Source organism: Dermochelys coriacea, chromosome 5 (genome assembly GCF_009764565.3).
Source record: "Dermochelys coriacea isolate rDerCor1 chromosome 5, rDerCor1.pri.v4, whole genome shotgun sequence".
Classification (NCBI taxonomy): Eukaryota; Metazoa; Chordata; order Testudines; family Dermochelyidae; genus Dermochelys; species Dermochelys coriacea.
This window is the reverse complement of record NC_050072.1, coordinates 14964343-14977002: the sequence shown is the minus strand read 5'-3', so window position 1 is coordinate 14977002 and position 12660 is coordinate 14964343. Positions and strand designations below refer to the sequence as shown.

At 44.1% G+C, this 12660-nt stretch overlaps 1 protein-coding gene across 7 annotated transcripts in view; it reads right to left on the bottom strand.

Annotated features, from left to right (window-relative positions):
• The window catches only part of CTIF (cap binding complex dependent translation initiation factor), a 351897-nt gene that overhangs the window by 211861 nt on the left and 127376 nt on the right, over positions 1–12660 (bottom strand). For all 7 annotated transcript variants that reach the window (XM_038402138.2, XM_038402139.2, XM_038402141.2 and 4 more), the window contains 2 exons: positions 1700–1773; positions 443–547 (listed from right to left, as the gene is read on the bottom strand). In XM_038402138.2, the coding sequence (XP_038258066.1) occupies positions 443–547; positions 1700–1773 (179 nt within the window). The remainder of the gene's footprint in view (positions 1–442; positions 548–1699; positions 1774–12660) is intronic.

Sequence of the window (12660 nt, the reverse complement as noted above, 5' to 3'; positions counted from 1 at the left end):
GTTTAATAATGTACACAGGTTTATGGCTAGGAGATATAGAATGAAATTATGGCAAGGAAAATTTATGAAGAATATTTAGTGTTCCACTCTAGCACGGTGGAAATCTTGCTAGAGAAAGAGGTGGAAGCCGTGTCCCTTAGGATTTTTTAAACCAGAGATGGACCCAAATCAGAGAATTGGGATCTAGTCTTTCCCATAGTTAAGGGATGTTTGACTCTAAGGGATTTAGTTTGGCCCCATATTTGTTGGAAACTGGCCTGGTCAAAGCAACAGAACAGTTCCACACTAGCCTCCCAGGAGATGACCCAAGCTTCCACTTCAAATTTCTAATACCTGCCACATGACCCATTCGTGTTTCCCCACCCTGAAGCCAAGCGCGTGCACACAAACACCCATGCACACACCCACACAGTATTAGAGAAGATGACACCACGGCACTTACCCTTCTCTATCTATGTGCGGGAGCGGGTGTTTGGGGGTGTTCCGGAGCTTCCTGTGAAACTGCGTGAAGTCCAGCTTTTCAGGCTGTAAATCCCAGGTTGCACCACTAAGAAGGGAGACAGAGAACGCACTATTAATTAAATGTGTTCATGTTGGGAAGAGCATATCATATATACTTGCCCATTACTTTCCAAAGGCTATTGTTTCTGGAGACATAGCTTCTACTTCCAGCAGTCCCTGACCAGGTACCTCCAGCTTTTACACTGCCACATTTAACTGCCCTTAATAAAAACTTAAGGTGCAGCATCTAAACCTTCTTAGCTGCACATGTTCTTAGCTTTTGAAAAGTTCCCCTCAGTCTTTTGCTGCAGCAGCTAGTCTGGTCCATGCAGTGGAGATGCCCTCTCAAGAATCCTCATCTCTTGCTTGGAAGATCCCTGCTGGAATGTGCATTACATAGCCTGGGGCACAGGATCAAAAAGTGCCAAGGAGGACACCTCCCTCCCGAGAGCGAAGCCTGCAGTGCTCTATGCACAGCATAGAATGGAGCGCAGAGCTGGGAGGAAAGTTTATTTTATTGATTTAATCTTTCATGGTTGATTGGAGCAGTACCCTCTCAGTGCCCACATGCTGGAATGGAAACTGAAGAGCTCCTGCCACAAGTACTGATGCAAATTGCGTGTGCGCACTGCTGATATATGGACAAGCAACTGGATTCACCCAAGTCCCTGAGAGGCCTCTTCACTTTTGTGTATCAAGATTCCTCGACAGATATGGGCATACCTACACAACAACTGGAGGTGTTATTGCAGCTCAGGTAGCTAGCATGGTTAAAAACAGCAGTGAAGATACGGAGCATGGACCCCTGCGCAAGCTAGGAATATGAGTATGTATCCAGGATTCTGGGAGGGCTTGTACAGCCAAGTGCCACCACGTCTTCACTGCTATTTTTATTCAAGCTGGCAGCGATATGCCTCCACAATGTGCTCCAACTGTAGCATAGACATCTCTTTAAACTAGTCAAATTAGTGCACCTTTCAGATGTTTGGTGTGCAAACAATCCCACCAACCTCCTCTAGGTTGAATTCCAGCAAAAATAAGGTGCACGTTATCTGCACTTAGGATGAGGGACTGGGAAGGAGGAGGCAGAACAGTCTCCAAGTTGCAATGCTTGCATGTCTATAGAAAAACCCTGAGGAGAAGGACAAAAGAGGTCATATTTTATCTGTCTTGTAAAAAGGCTTTTAAAGGAGCTTACCTGAAGGAATCAAAGGTATTGGCTGCCCAGATATCTGTCCCCAACATGTCCAGGGAGTTGTCTTTGTTGCCATTCTAAAAAAGAGGGGAAAGAATTGTTATTCTTGAGGAATTACGATGAGCTTCCTGACCCAATGTATAACTCTGCCACTGAGTATTAGCAACATTCTCCATCTGAGTGAAATACAGACACACTACAATGAACAGCATTTTGGGTGGGTCTCACATTTCCCCAATTGCTTCTGAGACTTGTTAGGCTTTCCCATTTTTAACCCCTATTTTAAGAAGGTCCAAACTCAGGATAGCCTTCTAGGGGCACAAAGCTCTAAAGATGTAGAGCAGGTTGCACAGAGGAGCCAAGAGGCCAGTGAAGAAGCTTGGCAACATGTGACCTCCAGAAGAGGTAAGCGGAATGTCCGGGTTCCAGTAACTCAGACACAGGTAACTAACCGCTTTCATGTTCTCTCCACAGGTACCAATGCGGAGAGTGGACCAGATGATATGTCTGGGGGGAGAAAGCGGAAGGAGACTCCGCTGGTTGGGAGGCATGAGATGCGATGTCCTGAGGTTGGGGGTTCCACGACCACCACTCCCAAGAGGAGAAGGCGGGTGGTGGTGGTCGGGGACTCTCTCCTCCGGGGGACTGAGTCATCTATCTGCCGCCCTGACCGGGAAAACCGAGAAGTCTGCTGCTTGCCAGGGGCTAAGATTCGTGATGTGACGGAGAGACTGCCGAGACTCATCAAGCCCTCGGATCGCTACCCCTTCCTGCTTCTCCACGTGGGCACCAATGATACTGCCAAGAATGACCTTGAGCGGATCACTGCGGACTACGTCGCTCTGGGAAGAAGGATAAAGGAGTTGGAGGCGCAAGTGGTGTTCTCGTCCATCCTCCCCGTGGAAGGAAAAGGCCTGGGTAGGGACCGTCGAATCGTGGAGGTCAACGAATGGCTACGCAGGTGGTGTCGGAGAGAAGGCTTTGGATTCTTTGACCATGGGATGGTGTTCCATGAAGGAGGAGTGCTGGGCAGAGACGGGCTCCATCTTACGAAGAGAGGGAAGAACATCTTTGCCAGCAGGCTGGCTAACCTAGTGAGGAGGGCTTTAAACTAGGTTCACCGGGGGAAGGAGACCAAAGCCCTGAGGTAAGTGGGAAAGCGGGATACCGGGAGGAAGCACAGGCAGGAAGGTCTGTGAGGGGAGGGCTCCTGCCTCATACTGGGAATGAGGGGCGATCAACAGGTTATCTCAAGTGCTTATATACAAATGCACAAAGCCTTGGAAACAAGCAGGGAGAACTGGAGGTCCTGGTGATGTCAAGGAATTATGACGTGATTGGAATAACAGAGACTTGGTGGGATAACTCACATGACTGGAGTACAGTCATGGATGGTTATAAACTGTTCAGGAAGGACAGGCAGGGCAGAAAAGGTGGGGGAGTAGCACTGTATGTAAGGGAGCAGTATGACTGCTCAGAGCTCCGGTACGAAACTGTGGAAAAACCTGAGTGTCTCTGGATTAAGTTTAGAAGTGTGTGCAACAAGAGTGATGTCATGGTGGGAGTCTGCTATAGACCACCGGACCAGGGGGATGAGGTGGATGAGGCTTTCTTCCGGCAACTCACGGAAGCTACTAGATCGCATGCCCTGATTCTCATGGGTGACTTTAATTTTCCTGATATCTGCTGGGAGAGCAATACAGCGGTGCATAGACAATCCAGGAAGTTTTTGGAAAGCGTAGGGGACAATTTCCTGGTGCAAGTGCTAGGGGAGCCAACTAGGGGGAGCGCTTTTCTTGACCTGCTGCTCACAAACCGGGTAGAATTAGTGGGGGAAGCAAAAGTGGATGGGAATCTGGGAGGCAGTGACCATGAGTTGGTTGGGTTCAGGATCCTGACGCAGGGAAGAAAGGTAAGCAGCAGGATACGGACCCTGGACTTCAGGAAAGCAGACTTTGACTCCCTCAGGGAACAGATGGCCAGGATCCCCTGGGGGACTAACATGAAAGGGAAGGGAGTCCAGGAGAGCTGGCTGTATTTCAAGGAATCCCTGTTGAGGTTACAGGGACAAACCATCCCGATGAGTCGAAAGAATAGTAAATATGGCAGGCGACCAGCTTGGCTTAATGGTGAAATCCTAGCGGATCTTAAACATAAAAAAGAAGCTTACAAGAAGTGGAAGGTTGGACATATGACCAGGGAAGAGTATAAAAATATTGCTCGGGCATGTAGGAAAGATATCAGGAGGGCCAAATCGCACCTGGAGCTGCAGCTAGCAAGAGATGTCAAGAGTAACAAGAAGGGTTTCTTCAGGTATGTTGGCAACAAGAAGAAAGCCAAGGAAGGTGTGGGCCCCTTACTGAATGAGGGAGGCAAGCTAGTGACAGAGGATGTGGAAAAAGCTAATGTACTCAATGCTTTTTTTGCCTCTGTTTTCACTAACAAGGTCAGCTCCCAGACTGCTGTGCTGGGCAACACAAAATGGGGAAGAGATGGCCAGCCCTCTGTAGAGATAGAGGTGGTTAGGGACTATTTAGAAAAGCTGGACGTGCACAAGTCCATGGGGCCGGACGAATTGCATCCGAGAGTGCTGAAGGAATTGGCGGCTGTGATTGCAGAGCCCTTGGCCATTATCTTTGAAAACTCGTGGCGAACGGGGGAAGTCCCGGATGACTGGAAAAAGGCTAATGTAGTGCCCATCTTTAAAAAAGGGAAGAAGGAGGATCCTGGGAACTACAGGCCGGTCAGCCTCACCTCAGTCCCTGGAAAAATCATGGAGCAGGTCCTCAAAGAATCAATCCTGAAGCACTTAGAGGAGAGGAAAGTGATCAGGAACAGTCAGCATGGATTCACCAAGGGAAGGTCATGCCTGACTAATCTAATCGCCTTTTATGATGAGATTACTGGTTCTGTGGATGAAGGGAAAGCAGTGGATGTATTGTTTCTTGACTTTAGCAAAGCTTTTGACACGGTCTCCCACAGCATTCTTGTCAGCAAGTTAAGGAAGTATGGGCTGGATGAATGCACTATAAGGTGGGTAGAAAGCTGGCTAGATTGTCGGGCTCAACGGGTAGTGATCAATGGCTCCATGTCTAGTTGGCAGCCGGTGTCAAGTGGAGTGCCCCAGGGGTCGGTCCTGGGGCCCGTTTTGTTCAATATCTTCATAAATGATCTGGAGGATGGTGTGGATTGCACTCTCAGCAAATTTGCGGATGATACTAAACTGGGAGGAGTGGTAGATACGCTGGAGGGGAGGGATAGGATACAGAAGGACCTCGACAAATTGGAGGATTGGGCCAAAAGAAATCTAATGAGGTTCAATAAGGATAAGTGCAGGGTCCTGCACTTAGGATGGAAGAATCCAATGCACCGCTACAGACTAGGGACCGAATGGCTCGGCAGCAGTTCTGCGGAAAAGGACCTAGGGGTGACAGTGGACGAGAAGCTGGATATGAGTCAGCAGTGTGCCCTTGTTGCCAAGAAGGCCAATGGCATTTTGGGTTGTATAAGTAGGGGCATAGCGAGCAGATCGAGGGACGTGATCGTTCCCCTCTATTCGACACTGGTGAGGCCTCATCTGGAGTACTGTGTCCAGTTTTGGGCCCCACACTACAGGAAGGATGTGGATAAATTGGAAAGAGTACAACGAAGGGCAACAAAAATGATTAGGGGTCTAGAGCACATGACTTATGAAGAGAGGCTGAGGGAGCTGGGATTGTTTAGTCTGCAGAAGAGAAGAATGAGGGGGGATTTGATAGCTGCTTTCAACTACCTGAAAGGGGGTTTCAAAGAGGATGGCTCTAGACTGTTCTCAATGGTAGCAGATGACAGAACGAGGAGTAATGGTCTCAAGTTGCAATGGGGGAGGTTTAGATTGGATATTAGGAAAAACTTTTTCACTAAGAGGGTGGTGAAACACTGGAATGCGTTACCTAGGGAGGTGGTAGAATCTCCTTCCTTAGAGGTTTTTAAGGTCAGGCTTGACAAAGCCCTGGCTGGGATGATTTAACTGGGACTTGGTCCTGCTTTGAGCAGGGGGTTGGACTAGATGACCTTCTGGGGTCCCTTCCAACCCTGATATTCTATGATTCTATGATTCTAAGGTGATAACTCACAGGGACAGGTTTTCTCTGGTCCAATGAAAATTTTAATATGAAGTCTCATTGCACAAACTGAAAAGTTGGTAAATTAGGTGGAGCCAAAACCTGCCCCAATTACTCCAGGGAATTTGGTGTCAACTCAACCATGAGCAGCCAAATGGCTACTGGGAATGATCCAGGACTGACGGGAACAAGGCAGAAACTGGGTGTTGTGGAGGGATAATGATTGGAAAATGTTTGGCCACCATGATGTCCCTGATGGCATTATGTCCCCCCATTCACCAGCACAAGCCACTTGGAAGGAGAAAGAATTGACTTAGAATGCCAGGGGACTTCTCCTGATAAGGAGAGGGCTCTGGCTCTGGCTGTGATCTAGGTGTGACATCCCTCCCTCCCAAACCTTGGCTTGTAAGCCCAACAGGGTCTATCAGGACTTGACTTCACAGAGGAAACATAGTTTGCCAGGTTTAAGGCTCGCTGGCCTGCCAGCTCATCCCTCAGATTTGGCCCTGACTGAATCAAATCCAATCCAGCTACATATCCATTTCCCTGAATTTTAAGGGGCTCCTTTTTTGTAGCTAACTGTGAAGCAGTTTTAGTGGTCATGACAAGAGAGCTCTCCTTATCTACAGAGATACAAAAACACCAACACCCCAGCATTTCACCAGGCTGAGTTATCTGATGAGACATCAGACACTTTTATGGTTTACAGCTCTGATAATTACTGCTAGAGATCCAACAGTAACACCACTGTGGGAAACGCTGAGTATCAGATGTTTTAGAAATGTGTACCAAGTAATGGAAAAGAACAGTACAAGAGGCGGGGCTGCGGGTAACAAGTTGAAGGACAAGGCCAGAAGATTTTGGCTGGACTGAGGACTAAACTTTGGCTGAACTAAGGACTAATGATATAAGCAGCACCTGAGAGTCTTTACCACCACAAGATAATGGAACCCAAAGATAAGAATGATGAGAACATTGGGTGATAAACAACAGAAAAGGAATAAACAAGTGCTGTATATATATGGCTGTGGGAAGGGAAATAAAGTGCTTTTTACCAGCAACTGTTTCAGTTGTCCTGTGAGCCAGCCTGCTAGCAGCAACACACCACTTCTTCTGGCTCAGCACAAAATCAGATCATGAGATATCACAATACCACATAACTCGCATGATAATTGTGCCATTACTACACATCACCACTGCAGACTAGAAGAGCTTGGGTGCCCAACTCCATAACGTACAAAAAATTAGCATTATGGAGGGATGGGAGGGGGAGGTCTGATAGGACTAGTCCAAAGACTTTGGAAGTAGAGGGCCATTGTTAGCTCACGACGTCACGCTTACAGTTTTCTGAAACATTCTTTAGCTCTTTCCAAAGGCACTACCCTTTGAGCAACAAGCACTTGGCTAAGGGAGATGAATGCTTTGTCCTTTTGTTTCATAGCCCCAGATTAGCCTGTCATAAATGTGCAGTTTCTGTCCACTTTCCTCATCAACATGCATCGGGTGAAGGACCTCGGAGGAACGCCACTGTTTCAGAGACAAAGTCACTCTGTGTTATCTCCAGGAAAGCTGCTTACCTTGAGCACATAGGATACTCGCTGTCAACACTTACACTTAATACTCATCTGACTACTGCACCCCACTAAGATATGAACCTAACTACATAAATGGTGTGAAAGCAAATACACTGTAGGTCAGCACACAGCATTTCATCCTCCCTGATATGTATCGAACCACTTGTGCTGCAAACATAGGGGGGAAACCCAAGTGTTTTAAGAAAACAAAGTCAAACTGAGCTCCTTGCATTTTCTTTTCAAAGTGAAATGGTGGTAGGAGAAAGTGTTGACTTGACAGCTCTGAAGTCTTTACTCTTCTGTTTGTCCACAGAATGGTTGCAATATACATAACATCAGTATAAGCAAGCGTTCTCTGTACTGCCCTACCAACATACCTCAACCATAGAGTGGCCACCATATAGCCATCAAATGGTAACAACTTTCCATCACTAACTATCAACCTGAGTAGGATTTGAACCAACAGTCAAGAAGGAAAAGACTGCATAGAGTTATCGGTCCCTTGAGCCAACCAGTCTGTGAAACCTAACAGGTCTCAATCTTCACTAGTTGGGAAAACAGACTGGGACAAGCAGCCTCGAAGGCGTGTATGAAATTTTAGCTGGTACGGACTTCGCTAGTGTTTTTTATGTAGCTTGTTGTAAAACTAGGCATATATCTAGATGGGTTGATGTACCCCCTGGAAGGCCTCTTTGTACCCTCAAGGGTACATATACACATACACACCCCTGGTTGAGAACCACTGCTCTGTGCCACCTCGAAGTACCGGCCCATCCCATTCCATGTCCCATCTCCAGCTGTGGCCATCTTTGATGTTTTAGAGGAAGGAGACAACAAAACAAAATAGAACAGAATATACAGTGGGGTGGGGAGGATCCCTTCCATAGCCCATTATCAGTGTCCTGAGCTATTCATTTTCCACTGAATGCATCCGATAAAGTGAGCTGTAGCTTATGCTCAAATAAATTTGTTAGTCTCTAAGGTGCCACAAGTACTCCTTTTCATTTTTGCGAATACAGACTAACACGGCTGCTACTCTGAAACCTGAGCTATTCAGTTACTCAGTTCTCTAGTTAAAGTTACATGGATCAATCGGTAATAAACTGCACTCCATTTCAGTCACTCACTTCAATGCATATGTCCGTCCACACTTAAGATTTTTATTTCAAGTCAACTTTTTAAATAGATTTCAATCATAATTTAAAAGCCGTGGTATTCAGTTGTGAAGTCTAGGAGAACTGAAGGACCAGTGAGGTAGTATATATGTAAGACTATACAAGGCATAGCTGTGGACACTGAAAAGCTCTCAGTATGGTCCTGAAACTCAGTAATCAAAGAGGCTGGTTCTCAAATCCTGATGCAAAAGGTATTTTAAGATAGTTCCCTGGGATGGAAATTGTAACTATAATCAACTTTAAACTTCAAGATCCCAATGACCCAACCCGTGGATTTAAATAATCATTTGTACTCAAGTGGAGTTGGAATATTACTCCCAAAAATTGATTAATTAACAGTGATGATTGAAAGACAGAGTGATGAGAGCATTATAAATGCTTAGACAGATTAAGGAGATTTGATCAAACAGATCCTACACACATTATGGGAGTAGACACGTTAGGGACTCTGTTCTCAAAATCCTGTGTGCACAAATGCAGGCGGACAAAATCTACATCAGTGGTGTGCCTAATGTGTGTGCAGTCACAGCACATGGGCCCACATAACATAGTGATGGCACAAGCGAATGACCAGCTATGAGGCTGACTATTTATGCCTGCAATTGCAGTAAATTCTCCCAAATAAATGAGACATTTAAATGCACACAAAGTGGGTTTTGAAAATCTGCCCATTTATGACAAACTTTTTGATCATCCCTTCCCATCCATTCCTTTGCAAATCAATCTGAATATAGAATTATTTTTGTTACATTAGTATCAGGGTAGATAATCAACATTTTTTAAAAAAAAATCAGATTTTTAAATTTAATTTAAATATAATTTTCATTTAAAATTTAGTATGAAATTATGATCATCTATGTGAAAGGCCAAAACTTACTATAATCTATTAAATCATTTAAATGAACTAAAATAATATTAAGCAGTACATAAGAGTGGCCATACTAGGCAAGACCAACGGTCCATCTAGCCCAGTATCCTGTCTTCCAACAGTGGCCAGTGCCAGAAGCTTCAGAGAGAATGAACAGAACAGGGCAGTTATTGAGTCATCCAGCTCATGTCATCCAGTCCCAGCTACTGGCAATCAGAGGTTTAGAGACACCTGAACTATGGGGTTGTGTCCCTAATGATCTTGGCTAATAGCCATGGATGGACCTATCCTCCATGAACTTATCTAATTCTTTTTTGAACTCAGCTGTATTTTTGGCCTTCACAACATCCCCTGGCAACCAGTTCCACAGGTTGACTGAGCATTGTGTGAAGAAATACTTCCTTTTGTTTGCCTATTAATGTCATTGGGTGACTGCTGGCTATGTTGTTATGTGAAGGGGCAAATAACACTTCCCTACTCACTTTCTCCACACCATTCATGATTTTATAGGACTCTATCATATCCCCTCTAAGTCACCTCTTTTCTATAGAAGAACATAAGAACGGCCCTACTGGGTCAGACCAAAGGTCCATCTAGCCCTGTATCCTGTCTTACGACAGCAGCCAATGCCAGGTGCCCCAGAGGGAATGAACAGAACAGGCAATCACCAAGTGATCCATCCCCTGCCAGTCACGGGAAACAGAGGCAAGGGACACCATCCCTGCCTATCTTGGCTAATAGCCATTGATGGACCTATTCTAAGCTAAACCATTGCAGTCTTTTTGATCTCTCCTCATATGGAAGATGTACCATCCCCCTCATCATTTTAACTGCCCTTCTCTGTAACCTTTTCTAATTCTACAACATCTTTTTTTGAGATGGAGGGGACCAGAACAGCTGCAGTATTCAAGGCTGAGCATACCATGGAGTTATATACTGGCATTATAATATTTTCTGTCTTATTATCTATCCCTTTCCTAATGATTCCCAACATTCTGTTAGCTTTTTTGACTGCCGCTGCATACTAAATAGATATTTTCAGAGAATTATCCATGATGACTCCAAAATCTCTTTCTTGAGTGGTAAAAGCTAATTTAGATCCATCATTTTGTATGAACAGTTGGGGTTATTTTTTCCAATGTCCATTACTTTGCACTTATTAACACTGAATTTCATCTGCCATTTTGTTGCCCAGTCACCCAGTTTTGTGAGATCCCTTTTTAACTCTTGTCAGTCAGCTTTTGTCTTAATGATCTCAAGTAATTTTATATCGTCTGCAAACTTTGACACCTCACTTTCACCCCCTTTTCCAGATCACTTATGAATATGTCAAACAGCACTGGCTCTAGCATAGATCCTTTGGGGACCTCTCTAATGACCTCTCTCTACTGGGAAGCTGACCATTTATTCCTACCCTTTATTTCCTATCTTTTAACCAGTTATGGATCCATGAGAGGGCGTACCCTCTTATCCCGTGACTGCTTACTTTGCTTAAGAGCCTTTAGTGAGGGACCTTGTCAAAGGCTTTCTGAATGTCCGAGTACACTATATCCACTGGATCACCTTTCTCCACATGCTTTTTGACTCCCCTCAAAGAATTCTAATGGATTGGTGAGGCATGATTTCCCTCTACAACAGCCATGTTGACTTTTCCCCAGCATATTGTGTTTATCTATGTGTCTGATCATTCTGTTCTTTGCAATAGTTTCAACCAATTTTTATGATATTGAAGTTAGGCTTACTGGCTTGTAATTGCCAAGTTTGCCTCTGAAGCCCTTTTTTAAATATTGGCATCACATTAGCTATCCTCCAGTCATCTGGTACAGAGGCTGATTTAAGTGATAGGTTACAGACCCCAGTTAGTAGTTCTGCAATTTCATATTTGAATTTGTTCAAAACTCTTCGGTGAATAACATTTGGTCCTGGTGACCTATTACTGTTTTATCAATTTGCTGCAAAACCTTCTCTATTGACACCTCAATCTGGGGCAGTCACTCAATTCTGTCACCTAAAAAGAATGGCTCAGGTATAGGAATCTCCCTCACATCCTCTGAAGTGAAGACCGATGCAAACAATTTGTTTAGCTTCTCCACAACAGCCTTGTTTGCTGCCACAGTTTTAAAGAAAGTCAAACCATTGAACTGGTAGAAGTCACTGGTTAAACACCTGGAACCAGTTTGTTGAAGTGCTAACCCAGCTATGACTGCCTTTTGCAGGTACATAGAGAATATTTTTTTTAAATTTCAGTTTATTCATCTAGTTCAGTTCAGTGATTATATTTCATTCAAAGTGAAGAAATTGATTGGGTTTGGAAAACACAGGAAAGCTTGTTTCCTCTTCTAATCTATGAATAAAAATTAGGTGTGAGGATGAGATCTACTAGTTCTAAAGACTGAAGGACATGGGGACCTGAAACAATCAGTTCAATTTACTAACTACAGACGATACTTCCTTTGTTTAATAAATCAGTTGGTTTAATGTATTCACCAAATTTTAAAATGCTTTTTGTGCACTTTAATTGAATTACAAATTCCAGCCAAAGAGAGCTTGACACAAATCATGAGTAAAATCTAATGAATAAGAAATACACCATTCACCATTTTCTAACATAATATGAATGCAAAAATTAAGAATGTGATTAAACACATATTAAGCTACATAACTGCTTTCATAAATATGTATAAATATAGTATCATGATTAGCAAAAAGCAGTACCAAATTTAGCATCAAGGCTATATTTAGTTGGAAAATCAACTTTACTAATGGGTACCAATCAATGAGAATCAAACTTTCTTTAGGAAAATAACTGAAAAATACAAATACAAAACAAGACTAAAATTGATTATTTAAATCACTTGCTGATTTAAATCACTTAGACTTAATCACATAGAGTTCAATCAATCAATCCTGATAAGTACTGCATATAAAATCACTGTACTTTCTATTACCATAAATAATGTAAACAACTGACTGAGTTGTTTGACCTTCCCAGTCACTTAAATACCAGGATTACTCTAGGTACCATGGTGAGTTCTATGTGCGTATCACCTGGCAAGTTTCCCATGGATAAGAGCCTTCATCACACTGCCTCACCAGTTGTACCTTGGCAGCACACAATCAGCTAACAGCGCTCACAGCTGCTGTAGGTCCCAAGACAGGAACTGAGCCTGAGACCAGAACTCTGTGCTGTGAGGTTTAGGCTAGTGGGTTGGTCGCATATTTTCACTTTTAATGGTGATCTGCA